The sequence below is a fragment of the Mustela nigripes genome, chromosome 14 (genome assembly GCF_022355385.1).
Source record: "Mustela nigripes isolate SB6536 chromosome 14, MUSNIG.SB6536, whole genome shotgun sequence".
NCBI lineage: Eukaryota > Metazoa > Chordata > Mammalia > Carnivora > Mustelidae > Mustela > Mustela nigripes.
This window is the reverse complement of record NC_081570.1, coordinates 102,288,938-102,309,524: the sequence shown is the minus strand read 5'-3', so window position 1 is coordinate 102,309,524 and position 20,587 is coordinate 102,288,938. Positions and strand designations below refer to the sequence as shown.

Genomic DNA, 20,587 nt, shown 5'->3' with positions numbered 1-20,587 from the left:
ATCCCTATGACTTGATTTAGCCAGTGGAAAGTGAGAGGGCGTTTTGTACACAATGCCTAAGCAGAATGTTTAAAAGCAATTCCGTGCTTGTTCTAACTGCTGCTCTTTTCCTCTAGCTCAAGAATTGCATGTTCTGGGAGGGAGAACTCCTTTGGTTTGGGTCTTGGAATGAGAAGGTATATAAAGCAAAGTTGTAGCCAGCCTACAGCTACCAATATGTAATGTGTATGAGAAAGAAACCATTACTGTAAGCCATTTATATTTGGAGTTGTTACTCAATGTAGCTTAGAAATAGCTGACTAATTTAATGCAATAGAGTTTTCAAAAACATACGTACACATACACAAGCATACACAATAAGCAATAGAATTTAGATGGGTGTGACTTTTAACTCAACAGCAGGCTGATAAAAGCTATTTATTTAGCTTTAGAAGTATTGGACTAAGAAGAAGTATAGAAAAATTCAAATATGTACACAGAGATATTCATTGCAAGCATAAATACTGATAGTAGAAGAGAGGTTGTTATTTATAACATAATTCTTTTAATTAAGATCGGATCCCCAAACAAGGTTCTGTTAAGGGGATTTGTCATGGGGATGAAAAGAGTCCAATAAAAATAACTGAGCATGAAATCGTTCGTTTCAAGAAGATATGATAAATGGGAACTTGTGAGTCTGCGTAGTCTCCCAAGTGTTCTAACCAAAATTTATAGGACATGACTCCTGGGAAGATAATGTTTATATGGGAAGTAGTGAAGTTGTAAGGGACACTGAAGGTATCTTAGACACTGATCCAGTATTTACTGAACCAGCTAATTGCTTGAGTGGGTTTGATTGATATCTAGCAGCTATAGTTTTGGGAATCATGATATTCCATACTCTTTTTGTTAATTAGATATTTTTTGAGAAAAAAATTTTAAATGCAGCAAAATACAGAGAGTGATATAATAAACACTCATGTTCCCAACAGTAGGGGTGAATATTGTTAACATTTTGTCATATTTGCTTGACTTTCTTATATTAAAATAATTATAATAAAAAATAATTAAGAAGGAGAAGGCCTCTTTAACCCTTCCCCCACTCCCTGTGCCTACTACCCCTCCTCTCTCCGTCTCTTTTCTCCCTCCCCAGGCAACCAAAATTGTGGATTTGATGTATATCGGTCTAGCCAATTTGTGATACTTTTTACACATATAATCTCATGAATAATATATAATATTTTCATTTCTGTGGTTTTAAAAAAATTATATAAGTGATGCCATATTGGAGTACCTTTTAGCAGTTTTCTTTTTTTATACAGCAGTGTGTTTTTGTGATCTCATGTTTATGCATATAAATCTAGCTCATTTCTTTTATGTGTTGTGTAGTATGCTATTATATAAATATGCCACACTTTAAATACTTTAAACATTTCTTTAAACTTTTCTGAAAACTTTAAACATTTCCCTATTAATAAATCTTTAATTTCATTCATGCGTTCATTTAACAAAATTTATTAGGCATTTACTGTGTCTTGGATACTCTGCTAGGTACTCACATTGTAACAGTGAAGAAAGGAGACAAAAATCTTTGCCATCGTGGTACTTATATTCTGTTGGGGTAACACAGTATAAATAATAACTGTAATAAATTAGCCAAACATATGGTGATAGGTAATACAGAAAAAAAATTAAAGGATATTAGGAGTGCCATTGAGGGAAACAGATTGTTGGTTTAAACAGTGTGGTCTGGGTAAAGCCCCTTACTAAGATGGTGTTTGAGCAAAGACAAGGTGAAGGAGTTAACCATGTGGCTATCCAGGGGAGGAGAATCTGAACCACAGAAAGAGCCAGTGCAAAGGCCCTAGTGTGTTGAGGGCACACGAGGAGGCCAGCATGGCTGGAGGAGAGGGAGCAAGGAGGGAGGGTTGGACTATTGGAACCACAGATAATACAGGGTTGGCTGGAGGAGGTGATCGTGCCTGCTCGGACAGGCCATTGTAAGGTCTTTTGGCTTTTACTTAGAGGTGGTAAGAAGTGCAGGGTTTTGACCAGAGAAGTCACATGACCTACATATTTAAAGGATCACTTCCGCTGCTAGGTTGAGAATAGACTGTATGAAAAGTCAGTGTAAACAAGGAGCCCAGTTAGCAAGTTATTACAGTGACCCAGCTAAGGGTTGATGGTGCCTGGGCCAGCGCGCTGGGGGAGGTGGTAAAAAGCAGTACGATTCTGAGTATCTTTTGAAGGTAGAATTAGCAAGATTTGCAGCTGGATTCAACGTGGAGTGTGAGAGAAAAAGAGACGTGAGAATGTCTTCAAAGTGTTTGCCTAAGTAACTGCAAGGTTGGAGTTGCCACCAACAGGGATGACAAGCACGGACAGAGCAGGTTCAGAGTGGAGGAGTGGGGATTCAATTTGGGGTGTGTTAAGTTTGAGGTGTCCACTAGGTATCTACGTAAAGATGCTCCATCAATCGTTGGATATATGAATCTGGAGTTGAGCAAAGAGGTCTGGCCGGGGTTATAAATTTAAAACTCATCAGTAATATAGAGTGTATTTAAAGCTGTGATTGTATCTAAAGCCATGATAAGAGATGAAAGTGCAAAACGTGTGAGTGGAGAAAAGAATAGCAGTAAGAAATCAAGGGCAAAGACCTGGGTGTCTGCAGTATTAAGACAATACTAATATGTTGATTGACACGAATATAATATTAATGCTTTATCCTAGCCACTACCCTTGCTGGCAGTGGTGCCCGATTGCCGTGGAGTGGGAGAGGTGAAAACCTGACTGGAATGGGCTGATGCGAGGGGAGTCTCATCGCCGTGGCAGCTCCACTGTCTTTATCTTTCTTTATTGACGTGAAGCCATTCTCCCCACTAACCGATTTGAAAGGATGGGGAGTCGACTTTGCCTTGAGGACCAGTAATTCGCACGTGGAGGAAAATAGAGATCATGCTAAAGATCAGAAAATCCTGAAACGATGTTACCTTTATTGCCACTGAATAATTAATTGCTGATGTCTCAAGGCGTACTTGTGATGAAATGCCCTGGGATAGTTATTGAAACTGTTTATTGAGATATATCATACAATTCACTCACCTAGATTGTAAATTTACTGGTTTTTAGTACATCCACAGAGTGGTGCATCTTTCACCAAAATCAATTTTAGAACACTTTCGTCACTCCGGAAACAAACCCTGTGGTCTTTGCCTACTCTACCCACTCCCTGGCAGGCACTGATCTACTTTGTCCCTTGTGGATTTGCCTTTTCTGAACACTTCCTACAGATGGAATCATATAGTGTTCTTTTTGTGATTGGCTTCTTTCATTTCCCATAATGTGTTCAGTGTTTATCCATGTTTTAGCATTATCAGTATTTCATTTGTTTTTATTGTTGTATATATAGACCACATTTTGTTCATTTGTTCATCAGTTAATGGACATTTGGGTTATTTCCGATTTTAGCCATCATGAATGATGCTGCCATGAACATCTGTGTAACGTTTTTTGTATGTTTTCAGTTATCTTGGTATACACCAGGAGTGAAATTGCTGGGTCTATGGTGACTCTGTATTTACCATTTTGAAGGACTTTTAAACTGTTTTGAAAGTGGCTGCATCACTTTGTATGAGGGTTCCACCACCAGTGTATAGGAATTCCAAGTTCTCCGTTCCCTTCCCAAACCTTGTTATTGTCTGTCTTTTTTTTTTTTTTTTTTTTAGCTATTCGGGTGAGTGTGAAATGGGATCTCAATATGGTTTTGATTTCTATTTTCCTAATGACTAATGATGTTGAGCATCCTTTCGTAGGCTTATTGGTTATTTGTATAACTTCTTCGGAGAAATGTCTTTTCAAATCCTTTGCTCATTTTAATTGGCTTTCTTTCTCTTTTTTTAAATTTATTTTTTTCTCAGTGAAATTCATCAAAACATTTATTGAACATTTATTACACATAACACCCAGAATCGTTCAGCTTTTTATGTTATTTTCACATGAGCACTCGATTTTTTTTTTAATTTTTTTTCAGTGTTCCAAGATTCATTGTTTATGCACCACACCCAGTGCTCCATGCCATACATGCCCTCTCTTTAATTGTTGAGTTATAAGTTTTTTTTGTTTTTTGTTTTTTTTTTTAGGGGTGCCTGGATGGCCCTGACAGTTGTATCTGCTTTCAGCCCAGATCTTTGTTCCAGGGTCCTGGAATTGAGTCCTGCATCCAGTTCCTTGCTCAGTGGGGAGCCTGCTTCTCCCTCTGCCTGCCATTTCTCTGTTCATGCTCTCTGTCTCTCTGATAAGTAAATAAAATATTTTTTTTTTAAAAAAAGGGTTTTTTAATATTCAGGATACAGTTCCTTCATGAGATGAGTAGGATTTGCAAGTATCTTCTTCATTTTGTGAATTGACTTTCACTTTCTTGACGGTGCCCTTTGAAACACAAAAAAGTTTTTTCATTTTGATGAAGTCTAATTTGTTAATTTTTTTTTCTTTTGTTGCTTGTACGTTTGATGTCATATTTAACAAACTGTTGCTTAACCCAAGGTCATAGAAATTTACTCCTATGTTTTTTTCTAAGCATTTTATAGTTTATACTATAATATAATATGCTATAATACAGTTTATACATTTATGTCTGTGACCCATTTTGAGTTACTTTTTATAAATGGTGAGAGGTTGGGGTCTGGTCCAACATCATCCTTCTACATGTAAATATGTGCGTGTAGATATTCACTTACCTCACCACCATTTGTTGAAAGATTGAGCCTTTCCCCATTGAACTGTCTTGGCACCCTTGCTGAAAATGGATTGACTGGGGGCACCTGGGTGGCTAAGTCAGTTAAGCATCTGCCTTCGGCTTGGCTCATGATGCCAGGGTCCTGAGATCGAGTCCCACATCTGGCCTCCCTGCTCGGCCGGGAGTTTGCTTCTCCCTCTCCCTGCTTGTGCTCTCTGTTGCTATCTCTTGTCTCTCTCTCTCTCAAATAAGTGAGAGAAAATGGATTGACTGTAGATGGATGGATTTATTTCTGGACTCTCAGTTCCATTCTGTTGATCTACATATTCTATCCTTATATCAATAGTGCATTGTTAGACTACTGTACTATTACACTGACTGATTCTTGGCTTTTAAACTAAGCTTGCATTTCTGGAATAAATCCCATTTGATCATGCTGTATATAATTCTTTATATATGTTCACGCATTTGGTTTATTAGTATTTTGTTAAGGATTTATTTGTCTGTAGCTGTCTTTTGTTGTCATGCCTTTGCCTCGCTTTGTTATCAAGGTAAAACTGGCCTCTCTGGTTAAGTAGGGAAGCATGCCATCCTTTTTTTTTTTTTTTTTAGTTTTCTGGAAGAGATTATGAAAAATTGGTATCTATTTTTTAAATGTTTGTTGGAATTCACTAGTGAAACCCCACACACACACTTAGGGTTCTTTTTTGTCATTGCTGATTGGTTAGTGACTTTCCTGCAGAAATTATACAAAGTGTCTTTGCTGTTGCGTCTGGCTGCTGCAGGCTGTTGGGTTAGCTTAGTGTTCAGACTTTTCTAAATGCCTTTTGATCCTATAATTAAAAAAAATTTTTTTATTATTTTATTTATTTATTTGAGAAAGAGAGATCACAAGCAGGGAGGAGGGGCAGAGGGAGAGGGAGAAGCAGACTCCCTGCTGAGCAGGAAGCCCAATGCGGAGCTTGATTCCAGGACCCTGAGATCATGACCTGAGCCAAAGGCAGCCACTTAACCCCTCTGAGCCATCATGTGCCCCTCAATCCTATATTTTTGACCCTTTGCTGAGAGGTTTACACAGGGCCTCAAGGTGAACCAGAGGTGAAAGATTAGGGTCTTCTCAGGTCTCTCCTGGCCACGTCCATAGCCCCAGACATGTATGTGTCCTCTTCGCTGGCCCACGAATATGTCCGGTTTTTCCAAAGCACCCAATGGGCATATAATTTCCTAGCTTTTTCCTTTAAGTTTTTGGCTAGCCCCTGACCTTCCTCTCCTGGTAGCAACACCTCAGGCAGCTGCAATATAAAATCACTGCTGCTGATTACTTCTGGAAAATGTCCTGTGGATAGGGTTTTTCCCACCAAGTGTGCTCTAAGTGAGGTCAGTTAACAACACACTCTGCAAATGGGGTTTTTCTACGGAACTGTCAGCTCAAGTAGTGACAGTTCTCTGCAGATGAGAATGATTTTTTTGAGAAGCTCCAAACCCAGTCTTCCCTTTCCAATGGCCTGCTAGGCTGCTTTACATAGCTATCCCAGGCATGGGCAAGGATGATGGGAAGATGGTGAGTTAAAATGCCACAAAAGGGGGCGCCTGGGTGGCTCAGTGGGTTAAAGCCTCTGCCTTCGGCTCAGGTCATGATCCCAGGGTCCTGGGATCGAGCCCCGCATCGGGCTCTCTGCTCAGCGGGCAGCCTGCTTCCTCCTCTCTCTCTGCCTGCCTCTCTGCCTACTTGTGATCTCTGTCTGTCAAATAAATAAATAAAATCTTAAAAAAAAAAAATGCCACAAAAGGCTGTTGCTTCTGGGTTTCCAATATTTTTCTTAAAGAAGTACTCTTCACATTAGGCAGGCCTTTCGTTAATTTCCCAGAGTTCTGTAAAAACTGCCTTTGACATTTTTTGCTACTTTTCTCGTTGCTTTTATGGAGGAGTCGATTTTCAGAGCTTGTTACTCTGCCATTCCGGAGGGCCCTCCAGGTTGTTTTAAACACGAAAAAAAAAAATTTTTTTTTTTATTTGAGACCAAATGTAGTTAGATTTACTAGCCTTTTATTCTATTTTCGCAAATTGAACACACTGTGAACTTGTACCCAGAAAGTTCTTCATGCCCCTTTCCAGTCACTAACTACCCCTTCCTCCAAGATAACCTGTTTTTAAACTTGGTCTAATTTGAATTATTTAGTATAAATTTTTTTTGTGTCTGGCTTCTTTCACTCGACATTATGTTTATGAAATTCATCCTTATTGCTCTAGTTTTCCATTGTATGAATAGGCCACAATTTATCTCTTCTACTTGGGTGGACATTTGGATTGCTTACAATCTGGAGTTGTTACAATGAATTCTTGCACATATATCTTTGTATATATGTGCACGTTTTTGTTAGATAGATACCTAGAAATGAAACACCTGGGACATTTGTTAAATGAATGTTAAATGTTTGTGGATACAGTCAGTTTTCAACGTTGGTATACCAATTTACATTCTCGCAGTAGTGTATAAGTATTACATTTACTCAATATCCTTGCCACACTTGGTATTTTTCATTTTAATCTTTCTTTATGGTATCACATTATGACTTTAATTTGAACTTAATGCATTTGGCCCATTTTCATAGTGTTATCTGCTTTTTTTTCTAATAAATTTGTAAGAATTCTTTTTTTTCCTTAAAGATTTTATTTATGAGATGGGCACCTGGATGGCTCAGTGGGTTAAGCCTCTGCCTTTGGCTCAGGTTGTGATCTCAGGGTCATCGGATCGAGCCCCACATGGAGCTCTCTGCTCAGCAGGGAGCCTGCTTCCCCCTCTCTCTCTGCCTACCTCTCTGCCAACTTGTGATCTTTCTCTCTCTGTTAAATAAATAAATTAAATTTAAAAAAAAAAAGATTTTATTTGTGAGAGAGAGAGAGAGAGCATGAGCTGAGGGGAGAAGGAGAGTTACAATCACACTCCCCACTGATCATGGAGCCTGACGAGCAGCTCCATGTGGGGCTAAATGCCGGGCTCAATCTCAGGAACCCGAGATCATGACCTGAGCTGAAGTCAGATCCTTAACCCTCTGAGCCACCCAGGTGCCCCAGTTTGTAGGAATTCTTTATATATTCTGTATACCAATATATTCTGTATGAGTTTACAAATATCTCCTTCCACTCTGTGACTTGCCTTTTTCCTCTTTAAATGATGGTGTTTGATAAAGAGAAGTTATTAAATTTGTGGTAATTTAATATGTCAATATTTTTTGCTTTATGTTAGTACTTTTTGGATCCCATTAGGATTTTGTGCTGACTCAAGGAAATCAAATGCAACCAACTGATTTAATTTTTTTCCTGCAAATTTTTTTAAAAACCTATGATTTATGCAGAACATTTTCATCTCCCTTAAAGATCAGCAGTGCTTTCCCAAGAGTGTATATTTTGAACAACTGTCCTCTTTCTTTTTTTTTAAGTCTTAGACTCTATTTTTTTTATTATGTTGTGTTAGTCACTGTATATACAATGGAATATTACTCAACTGTCCTCAAAAGCATCCACCAAACATCAAGCCTTACATAACTCAATTCCAGAAGATTTTTTCTTCTGTCCTATCAAACCCAGAAATTCCATTGAGTGTATTTCTCATCCTATTTGTTTCTATTCACCCATCTGCTCTATTTTCAGAGATAACAGCGCCTATTAGATATGAAGTTCTCTAACTTCTGCTCTCCACTCCTGTCTCATAAGATAAATCCTCGTCTCTATTTATTTCCCCTCCCCCTGCTTCAGTGGAAGACATCTTATAGAAAGTAGGTCTATCCCACCTTAAAAAACTAAGATTTTTTTTTATTCTCTAACCCCTACTAGTTATTCCCATCTCTCTCCTTACGTATGTGATAAAATTGCATGGAACTAAATACACCCACACAATGAGCACATGTAACACTGTGAAATCTAACCAGGACAGATGGATTGTATCCAATTCAATTTCCTGGTTGTGATATTATAGAATAGTTTTTATGCAAGATCTTGCCATTGGGGGAAATTGGGTGAAGGTATATTGGGTTGCACTGTATTATTTCTTATAGCTATACATGAATCTACAATTATCTCAAAATAGAAAGTTAAAACAGAAGCCTTTCTAAAAGTTATCTATAATAATAACCACCATTTATTGATTGCTTGCTGTGGGCTAGGTACCGTTCTAAGCACTGCCAGGTAGATACTATTGTTAACCTCATTTTATAAGTGAGAAAACTGGGGCACAGCGCAAAGTCACTTACACAGGGTCACCCAGCTCATAGATGGCAGAATTAGCATTCAGATCCAGACAGCCTCATTCCAAAGGCAGAGCTCTGAAATGCTCTGCTGTACTTCTTGTGTATCAGTCTTCGTATCCTGTCACACTTCAGTCCACCCCCTATAATTTAGCTTCTCTCCCAGTCACTCCCCTGGAGTGCCTGGATCACCAACAAGTCTGTTGTTAGAGCACCTGTGTGGCTCAGTCGGTTAAGCGTCTGCCTTCATCTCAGGTTGTGATCCTGGGGTCCTGGAATCGAGTTCTGAGTCATGCTCCCTGCTCAGCTAGGAGACTGCTTCTTCCTCTCCCTCTGCCCCTCCCCACCCCACAACCCTCCACCCCATTCAAGCTCTCTCTCTCTCTAATAAATAAATAAAATCTTTTTTTTCTTTTAATGTCTGTTGCTAAATCGAATGGATTCTTTTCAGTCCTTACCTTTCTTCCTGCAGCCTTTGATATTGTCCATACATTCAGCAAATATTTATTGAGCACGGTTCCAGACTGCTTTACTGCAGTGAACCAACCAGGCAAAGCTGCCTACAGCTGAAGGTTGTGTATGTCTTTACTTGGTATAGTTAGGGAGTCAGAATCTTCGGTCACTGCTGACTTGTTTGTGGGTGGTCAACAAGCCACCTTCTATGTTCTGTGCTTTTTTTTTTGCCCCCCTGTGGCTAAAACAGATCCTATGGTTATTTTGTTTGTTTTGCAACATTTAGTCAGTTTAACTATATTTAGATACCATTTTCACTTTTCCCCAGATAGAAATCTGAACCTTTCCAAACAGTTGTCATGAATATGGATAAATTAAGAGAGCCAAATCCTGAAGTATACTATCCCTTCTTATATAATTATTAACAATAAATTATGAAAGTTACATTTGCCTTTTTACCTACCTTTCTCTGCATAAGAATAATTTGGATTAGTTTTATGCCCCCTTATTTGGAAATACCAAGAAGATCTCTGCAGAATATTAAATAAGTATCGTTCTCTACGTTCAAATAAAAAGCTACTCCAAGGAAAATACTTGATTTCATGAAGACATGATGGTGGTTTCTTGCATTTCACCGAAACTGAGCACGTAAGCCGGAGTTGAAGGGAAGGAGTCATTTTGTCTCTTTCTTTCTGCATATGTGTGGTTATTTTCTATATTTTCATTCCTTTTCCTAATTCAGTAAAGAAGAGAAAAATTTTTCTCCCACTTTTTTCATGACAAAAAAATAACTCTTGTTTTATTAATTCTAGTGGAAATGTGTTTTGCTTGATGATTGGAAGCAACTATAATCCTCTTGCTTCCATCCAGGGTAACTGTTTTGGTCTGATAGCTGTTTGTTTACAGCAGCAGTTAGCAATTTGTATGGACAATGCTGCTCTCAATGAAACCCAAATGCCTCTTGGAAGAAAGATGACAGAGTCAGCCCAGCGACTTGCAAAACTTTAAAAGCAATTCCTTGTCAAACATGTGAAAAACAACTCTTCCCTCTCCGCGACTCGAGTCAAAAAATGAGAAACTATCTTACACCAGATGGTGATTCCTTGCTAGTAAAATAGGCCTGGGCTGACTCGGCTCCGTTCCTTTATGTTCCCTTTGCAAAACCCACAAAGAACACATTTGGGGCCACTTTTCAGAGTTGGCAACAGTCTCTGCATTTTAAGGAAATCATATGGACACACACACAAAAACGCCACGATGGATGATGGGCTTGGGATCCCCAGAGTCTAGAAATGAAATACATAGCCCTTAAATTCTAGGTCATCAGTTCGAACCTGGCCTGGACCCAAGAATCATCCTCTCTGTTGCCAGATTTGGTTGCTTGATTAAATTTGGTTAAAACAGATTGAGAAAAGGTTATATTTCCTTGTTGACTAGATCTCCTTTTAAAAGAAGAGGAAGAAAGAGGAGGAGGAGGAAGCAGAGGAAGAAGAGGGGGGGGTGGGGAAGAAAGAAAGAAAAGAAAAAAAAAGGGAGAGAAGAAATAGGAACTGAAAAACAAAACAAAACAAAACACTCTATAGGATGATAAAGTGATTCCTAAATTGGAAATTACTGCAGGTCTAGAAGATTTAGTCATTAATTTTAAGGCCAGTACCTTTCTCTACTATTTACATGTGAGCTATTAGAGTGGCTTTCATATATTTAGAAATTATTTAGAGAGAACTTGAATGTGTGTATGTCTGAGTGTGTGTGAACGCGCACACGTGTGCGTGTGTTAATAACCTTGGCTTTTTCTTTTTTTACACTTTAAAAAAAATATTTTATTTATTTGACAGAGAGAGACACAGCAAGAGAGGGAACACAAACAGGGGGGAGTGGGAGAGGGAGAGACAGACTTCCCACTGAGCAGGGAGCCCAATGTGGGGCTCCATCCCAGGGCCCTGGTATCGCGACCTGAGATGAAGGCAGACACTTAACTGACTGAGCCACCCAGGCACCGCTACCTTGGCTTTTTAAAGCTGGAATAGATGCCTCAGGACAAAATGAGACCCCTTCCCTGAGGAGATTGAAGCAGAGTCTGGTCAGCCACTTGCTAGGGATGTTGTTACTATTGTTACTACAATAGTAATTGTATTGGTTAGTTTTAAAATTTTCTTCTGCATCCAAAATTCCATGCCTTATAGAATCAGTCCCCTTTGCCTGTCATTTTTTTTTTTTAAATCACCTTGATTTGGGGTGATATCAGCCACTTGAGGTAATACCAGTTGTCTGTGGAGCCTTGCCTTATATGTAAGAAACCATTGACTGCCTTCGCTAATGTCCTGTTTTATTTCTTTAGGTGTCTGAACACACACAATTAAGTTGGATCCTTACCTGCATGGTCAGATTACCCCGGTTACAGCATTTACACCAGTGGAAGGTAAATGCCAACTATCTGATTAATAAACAAAAAGAAATTCAAAGTCCCCCTTGTGACTGGTTTTTGTTTTTGTTTTTCCTTCTCCTGTTTATTTTCGTGTTCTGCTCTGGGAATCCTGAGTTTACTGGCCTCCCTGGTCTGTCACTCACCAGTAGCCTGAACAGCATCTTAGTTTCTCTGCCTCAGGGTAGTAAATGCAAAATAAGAGGGTTCACCAGGATTCCAATTTAAAAACAGGATAAAAATATCCACATTTTAAACTGATTTTATCTGTGTAGGCCAAATCAGAGTGACCTTTGAATAGATTTGTTAATGACCTTGGACCTACCACATTATAACTAACAAACAGTCGCAATTTCTGGATTACTGCACCCTGAAGCTGCCTGCCATCCCCATGTAATTAGCTGGCAGTAAGGCTTAAATATTTTCACTGTGGAGAGAAGGAACAGCACATTTTATTTAACATTTAAACAAGTTGAGTCCAGGCAACAGTTCAAACCCACAGAAAAATTCAGGCTGTACTTTTTCTAGGAAGTTCGACTGAGAAAGATAAATTGGATAATTCATAGTACTTCATTTCCATTTATTTTTGCAATTGGATAACCTGAGGGTAGGTAGCCCCCAAGTGCGTCAACACTGAATTTCAGTTTCAAACTTCTCTCCAGCATATTTTCAGGGCCGTTGGTTTCTTCAGAAGCTGATTCAGAAGCCTCCAGATCCATCGCAGAGAGAAACAAGAGTTTTAAAGTGACTGTGCCGAAATAAGAGGTTAAGGGGTAAAGCTGCAGAGGGATTACAAACAAAATGCTGTCATGTTCTCTACCGTATTTTGGTTTCAGCCAAGACATTCTCATTTTCAAGAAATACTCTAAGTTGAATACCAAAATCCTTTTCAGAAGAACTGAATACTAGTTCAATGGGAATTGCTCCCACGTTAAAATCATGTCTGAGGACCTGCTGATAACACGTGACTAGAGAATGCCCGAACTCAGGTTTCCCCCCACTGTCCAAAACTTGCGCATCCCTAGGAAACCTTTCATAAGCCGAAATGGAATAGAGCCAAGAAGCAAGTACCATTTCATAAAGGCCAAAATCCTCTTCCGTTTTCTTTCAGTTACTGAAAGCGGGCACTAATGTCAGTCTTTTGGAAAAGCAAAGTGGTGTAATGAGAAGTTTTAGGTAGCAGGGGAAACCTATATTCTCGGGAAGCCTTTCCACCAGCCTGTGATTTCTTTTATTTATTTATTTTTTTTTTTGTGAATTATTTATTATTTTTTTAGAGAGACAGAGCATGAGCAGGGGGAGGGGCAGAGGGAAAGGGGAAGAGAGAGAGAGAAGCAGACTCCCTGCTGAGCCCAGAGGCAAAGCAGGGCTTCATCTCATATCCTGAGATCATGGCCTGAGCCAAAAGCAGGAGTGGGTCCCTCAACTGACTGAGCCACCTAGGTGCCCACTGTGGTATTTTATTTGTGGGTAAAAACATGGATTTCAAATGCCAACCTTATCCTAAAGCATGTAACTGCCTTCTCTGGTCATCCCTTCATTAGCAAATATTGGCGATGTCTTCTACAAGTCTCATACCACACTAGGGCTGGAGGTACAGCCGTCAGTAGGACAGACGGAAGTAGCCACTTCCATGAGGCTTGTGGTCTCTTTGGGCAGAGACAATTGCACAAGCAATCAGGAAGTGTGAAAAGTGATCAGAAGGAGGGGTCTCGATACTGTAGGAGCATCTAAGAGCTTGGTTTTGATTGGAGGGGAATAGTAGAGTAGAAAGGTGGGATCTGGGCTACCAAGGTCATGGTTATTGCAGGATTCCACAGCGGGTAACACAGATATGGGAGGCATCTGGGGCACATAATAGGCACTCAATAAATATTAATGCTCTCCACATCTCCCCACTTCCTTTGTAATTTCAAGTATTCTAATATAAAAATATTCTAATATAAAAAGACTATAAATTTAATGCAGTAGTACTTTTAAAAAATTGGGTTCTTTTTCCATTTGCTCATGGCCAAACTAAACTTTTATTATCTTTATCCCAAGATTGCAAACTGGGCTTTATCATGGACTTTGCAATAAAGAGATGTACTGAAGGAATTCTGGGTTCAAACTTTCACATTTCCTTTGAGTGACCTATAGCATTCATTGCTGTAAGCCGGAAAATACTAGAAGTAACCAGAAGAGTTAAGTTTGTACCTGAGTGAGGGAACATCAAGACTAATTCAGAATTGGTTCGATTAAAATTTCTCTTTGTTTCATTTTTTAAATCCCATGACTGTTGGTATTTTGGTGTCCTTTTTTAAGTGTGATTTTGGGGTGCCATGACATTTTTGTCAGCACCGTGGGGGACTTCTCAAGAGGTTTCCACGGTTATAACAATATAGCTTTCGATGTTAACTTGTCAAATTAATTAATAATGGAGTTTCTCTGATTTGGAACCTAGAGACTCTTCTCCCTGGGCTTTAATTAAATGCATCAGAAATAGGGGCAGTGTGGGACCCCTTCCAGGGGCAGTGGTGAAGTGGATTTCCCTTATTCCTGCCTCAGCCTGCAGCAGGAACCCTGCAGTCACATGGCTTTCAGTGTTGCTAGAAGGAACTGAGATATAATGGTAGTACAGTAGCTTTAAAGTTTGCTTAACGTAGTGGCATCATTAGGTTCACAGCTGATTTCTTTCCCTCCTCTCTTTTCACCACCCAGGCGAAGGTTGCCACACAGAAGCATGGTGGGACCGTAGGCCTGCTCACATACCCAGTGCTCCAGGCTGCTGACATCCTGTTGTACAAGTAAGGAGCAGAGTGTACCCCTGGGTCATATGCATACTGACGAGAGAGTGTTCGAGCCCATCCCCAAAAGATTTGGCTCACAGGGAACGGAGCTATACAAAGGATTGTGTGAATCAGTTTGTGTCTGTGTGCCTAGCAGACATTCACCCCATTAATCTTCACAACCACCTTGGGAAAGTTGCGCAACTATCATCCGCATTTTACAGATGAGGAAATGAAGGCACGGAGTGGTTAGTCACTCGCCCAAAGTCATGGAGCTAGCAGAGCTTGGGCCCAGGATCTGAGTGTAGAAAGTTTAGGTAGAAGATTGTGGTGCTTGTAACCACTCTGCAGTATAGACTTCCCTGGTAATAATTAAGCTTCAAGAGTTTTAAGTGTTGTTCTCTCAAGCAATCTAGATTGTAAAGCAATGCTGTGTAATAGAACTTGCCTGCAATTATGGAAATGAATCTGTGCTTTCCAAGACCTTAGCTGCTAGCCACAGGACATGTTGGCAGAAGAACTGAATTTTAAATTTTACTTAATTTTAATAATTTAAATGGAAATAGCCACCTGGATCTGATGGCTACTGTGTATGATCAGCTGTTGAGAGCAAGTTTTTCAACACGCTAGGGTGTCCTACTTTTCCTGGACCCATAATCCCTCTAGTCAGCCAATGCTGTCCCTTTACAGGTCTCAGACCCTACAACCAGAGGATGCTGAAGCCTGCCCTATCTGTACTTCTGACCCTATCCCTTTCCCAGTCCTTTCCTGCCATCCCCACATCACCTCCCTTGCCCTGCCAGTTAGCCTTCTAAAGATAAAGCTTCCCAATAAGCATGCTCACAGAGTCAAGCCTCACTTCTGAGGAAAAGGAGAAACTCTGTCAGTCTGTTTTTCCCTGAAGCCTTAACCCTGCGCAAGTGATTCTTCCCTAGGAAAACTAGAATTCTTTGCATGTAAATATGACAATAGCATGGAGATGACAGTATCGATACCTCATAGTATGACCCCAGAGCCCTTGTGCCAGTATGATGGAGGCAACCATCATACTGTGTGCTTAGCTTCACAAATCAGGAACGTCCTTTAATACATGCAGGCTATCTTTAATTCTGCTCAAAACATATACATGAGGATTGTGTGGTGTTTGTTGTATTAATTTGAATGTTGGATTCCTAGCAGCATTTATTACTTTTAGTAAGTAACTTTTGACTTATCCTGGAAATCTAGGATTTATCTAGGATAAATCTAGGGAAATCTTTTTCTCCAGGAGTAGCAAATGGAAGTCTAATAAAGGTCTAATACATTTCCCAGCAAAGTAGTGTGTTTTCTCACCTGTAAAATGGGAATATTAATTATAGTTGCACAGGAATTAGTCAAAGATTAAAATGAAATATGGGCCAGGGAGTGCTGTGACTGGGAGCTGTCATTTGGTCATGTCTGGTGATGATTGTCTCTAACGATCATAGTCTTATGTCAAATTTCACTTTCAGGAGAGACTTTTTTTTTTTTTTTTTTTTTTTAAAGAAAGAGTGAGTGGAGACAGGGGCAGAGGGAGAGGAAGAGAGAGACTTTTTTTTTTTTTTTAAGATTTTATTTATTTATTTGACAGAGAGAGATCACAAGTAGGCAGAGAGGCAGGCAGAGAGAGGGAGAAGCAGGCTTCCTGCTGAGCAGAGAGCCCAATGCGGGGCTCAATCCCAGGACCCTGAGATCATGACCTGAACCAAAAGCAGAGGCTTAACCCACTGAGCCACCCAGGCGCCCCGGAAGAGAGAGAATCTTAAGCAGGCTCCACACCCAGTGTGGAGCCTGAAGCTGGGCTCAATCTCCTAACCCTGAGATCATGACCTGAGCCAAAATCAAGAGTGGGAGGCTTAACTGACTGAGCCACCCAGGTGCCCTGCAGAATTTTTTTTTTTTTAATTTACTTATTTGAGAAAGAGAGAGAACATGAGAGAGAGCATGAAAAGGGAGAAGGTCAGAGGGAGAAGCAGACTTCCTACGGAGCTGGGAGCCCAGTGTGAGACTCGATCCCGGGATTCCAGGATCATGACCTGAGCCAAAGGCAGTTGCTTAACGCACTGAGCCATCCAGGCGCCCCTGGGGGACTTCTTTATAGAAGCAAAGGCTGAAGTTTGTCAGCACCAGGAAACGGAAGCCCATGAGCACAGGTGATTTCCTTAACAGTTCAAGAGCTTTCCTGTGAGAGTCCTCTAAGCTCAGGGCTGTGAAAGAGAGTAAACTTGAGCAAGAGTGATTGTCCCCTTTGTGATACTATGGAGCACAGAGTCGGGGGGAACTTTGCCAGTCCTCTCCTGCAGTTCCCTAGCTTTACAAACACAGCCCAGGGAGGGTAAGCACTTTACGCAAACCTGCACAGCCAGTCAGTGGACAGTGGAGCATCTGGGCCTGGTTATGGTCTCCTGAAGCCTATGCTGACCTTCCTTAAGGAACCAAGAGTTATAGTCAGGGGCAAGATCATCACATAAGCAACAAGGATGATGAGTTGATTTTTTGCTCATTGCCCAAAATACAATTAGCAGAATGATAACATCCTACCATTGCTTTCATCTTTGAAGTTACCATTGCCTTCATCTTTAAAGTTAGGAGCCAATGGGGCATAGCTCAAGGGGTTATTGAGAATGTATGAATTGGTATCACCTACCATATGCTCAGTACAAATGTTTCAAGAGTACAAGCAACGTTGTAAGAGGCTGACACCCGGCAAGAGTAGCTCCTGATCACTGTTTTCAAGCCAGGCCTGAGGTTGTGAAGGTCTTCTTTTACAAAAAGAAATTTTGGATAATTATTTCTCACATTTAGTTAATGCTTCCAAGGATAAGTTGCCCCCCAGGTAATTTCCAACCTCAGTTACCCCCCACCCCCCAGCCAACTCCTGGGAAGCAAAGAAATTCCCATACTATACATATCCCTTCTTTAACTCTTACTGATCCATTTGGTAGTTAGCATATACACTAAGAATGCCATGCAATACCTTTCTTTTTCCTCTTTTCTAAAAGGTAGCTATGGTAGCAGATTGTTATGTATCCCCATCAGGTTTCTGATGTTTTATATATAATTCATTAAGCAGAGAAATTTATTTAAAGTATTAAGACCAGGTAATTACCTACGTTCAAGACGACTGCCTCCTACCTTAGCTTGCAACCATCTACCTGCAACGCCATAATTAGATCCTGGGTGTGGAACAGACAACGGCATGCTCCTTTTCTTAAGAGAAACAACCCTGCTTTTGCCTCCTATCTGCTCTCTGGCCAGACCTCGAGCCTCTGCACATTCTCTGCTTGTAGGCTCTGGTCCTTTGGGCGCCTTTCTCCTGCCTTCCTCCTTCAGACTGCCCCCCTGGGGGCTGTTGCTCCACACACGTATCCCACATTTCTTGGGCATGTTTGTCCTTTGGACCCCTCCTAAGTATGCAGACAAGTACCATAAAACCAGTTCTGGTTTCTGCAGCATTAATGCTGCTAACGTACATTTCTTACCTGTTTCATTATGCTTCGCCTCCCAGGCTTAGAAATGCCTAACTGCTTCGTATTAAGTAGCAGAGACAGGACTCAAACCCAGGTCCGGTTTTTAGCCTGTGCTGTTGTTTTCCCTACCGCACAGCTCAAGCACTTGGGGTATTTTTTGTTTGATTTTTTGTTTCAGATAGTTCTAGATTTGGAAACAGGTCATAACTGGAATGTCTATGAATATTTACGTTGTAAATATAACAAAGAAGCAAGTTAGACGGATTCAAAAAACATTTGTATTTTCTCCCTCCAGCCAACCTCTTTGTAGCCTCTTTACTAAATGTTGATGCAAACCGTGTGTAGATTTTGTGTTTGCTTTTGTCAATAACAGCACTGGAGTAAGTGGGACATGGTGGGCCAGAGAATAAACACAAGAGAAGGGAATGAAAGGAGAGCCTTCCAGATAAGCATGTGAAAGATTTATTCCATTGTTTTGGTAGAACTTGGTATGAGACCCAGGAATGGAAAGCTGAGACTGTCTTAGGCTTGAGAATATAATAAAATAGCAGATATTTGAAGAGGGGCAAGATACTGAACAATGGCATTTGCTCCAAGTTTTTATTTTGCATCTGCATTCTTTTTCTGAATATCCAATTTCAAATAACTGGCTATATATTAAGTAAAGGCTTCTGTCTCCCTTCCTCTCTCTCTCTACATACACACACAGTTTTTATTAACATATAGTAAATACATGTTAAGTACCTGCGGTGCTGCTTATCCAGAGAAAGGCTCTCTGCATGGACTTGAGCGAAGGGAAGGAAGGAATTAACAGAGGTGGGCATAGTGGTCAGGCACTACACACAAGCTAACTATTCAGATTCTCCGAGCGGCTTTGCAAGACAGGTAAGGGATATCATCCCCATTTTACAGATAAAGAAATGAAGTTTGAGAGAAGTGCTACTGAGTCTGCTCAAACAGACATAAGAGCGATCGCCTGGGCTAACCAGTGTCTCTTCTCCGAGAACACAATCAGAGGACTATGGGAAGGGGGTAAGAAGAGAGTGAAAGCAAAAGCTGACATGACGTAGGAAAATGAGCAAACAGAGGCCTCAGGAGCTGTGAGTAAACAGAACCAAAGCCAACCAAAATCAGAGCGTAGAGAGGATGACGACTGGTTGGCAAGCTTCATACTTGCTAATTCCAGAGAAGAGATGAATTGACCATAATGTCTGAGAATGCCATCGAGGACAATCGAGATCATCTGTTCCTAAAACTGCTTGAGGGACTTCTGGTTCTTGAATTACACCCTTTCTCTGTGAGGCCGGTCTGTCCCAAATTTTTGTGAGATCCTGAAAGCTGCTGGCCAAACCTCATTATAGCCATCTGCCGCCATCCACATACTCACCCACAAATGCCAAGCAGGACTGTCTTCTCTCCATCACTTTCCAGCTCGAGGGTGAGAACCTACGGTAAACCAGAAGCCTATGGAAATGTAGTTTCCAGGCTGCGAGCCCCTGGAAATTGACAAATAGCACAGAAGGAAGAGGGTGGCGCTGAGATGTCCACAGATAACCCAATCCTGGAAGCAGTGGGAAGTGCTTTGTGGTTTTCGGGATGGAGTGAGATGATCTGATTTATATGTTTAACACGGAACTGATTGAAATACAGAGAATGACTTGCAGTGGGACAAGAGCCGCTGGGGCTGTCTAGAGGCTCTTTCACTAGTCTGTTTGGGTCATGATGGTGTCAGTGAAGATGAAGTCAGTAAGCTAATGCAGGAGGTAAAAGGGGTAGAGCTTCATAATGGATGGATGGGTATGAGAAGGAGGTCTCAGGTGATCCCACCGTTCTGACTTGTGCAGTTGGATTGATGCTGTTGCCATTCATGGAGATCACACTGAAAGAGGACTAGCCAGAAGAATTTATAGCTTCGTGTGGTGTTTCCTCACTCCTGGAGTTTGTAACTCCCTAGAGGGCACAAACCTTCACTATATCTCTAACAGGACCTAGCACAGGCCATGCACATCGTAGGTGTTCAGGAAATAATTCCTAAATTAGAGAGTCATTAAGCATCTCCAATAAGGAGCCAGTGATGGTGAGTTCATCCTTCACGAAAGGAAAAACAGCACCAAACTTCACCCAACCCAGGCCGGTTAAAGGCAGCAGCACTGAAAACTCACAAACACAGCCAAAATAGGAATGAATGAATGAATAAGAGACCCGCTCTCTGTGAGCAGATACATGTAGGCAATGATGATTCATCTGGACACCAATTCTACAGGAGGGTGAGGTAGATCCCAAGTCAACATGAATAGAACAAGGAAACAAGCGGAAGAAAACAAGGAGTTAGTCACCGAGGAAGAAGACCAGATGCGTTATTATGTGACAGAAGTTATAACAATCAAAATTATGAAAGGCTTTGGTTTTCCGTTGGGTTTAAGAAAGAAGCACAGTCAGGATAAGAAAAAAAAGAAAGAAAAGAAAAGGAAAAAAAGGTAAGAAATGAAAAAGA

At 40.6% G+C, this 20,587-nt stretch overlaps 1 protein-coding gene across 1 annotated transcript in view; it reads left to right on the top strand.

Annotated features, from left to right (window-relative positions):
• WARS2 (tryptophanyl tRNA synthetase 2, mitochondrial) overlaps window positions 1-20,587 on the top strand; it is a 93,860-nt gene that overhangs the window by 63,196 nt on the left and 10,077 nt on the right. The window contains exons 3-4 of the mRNA XM_059375886.1: window positions 11,754-11,834; window positions 14,538-14,623. Of these exons, the coding sequence (XP_059231869.1) occupies window positions 11,754-11,834; window positions 14,538-14,623 (167 nt within the window). The remainder of the gene's footprint in view (window positions 1-11,753; window positions 11,835-14,537; window positions 14,624-20,587) is intronic.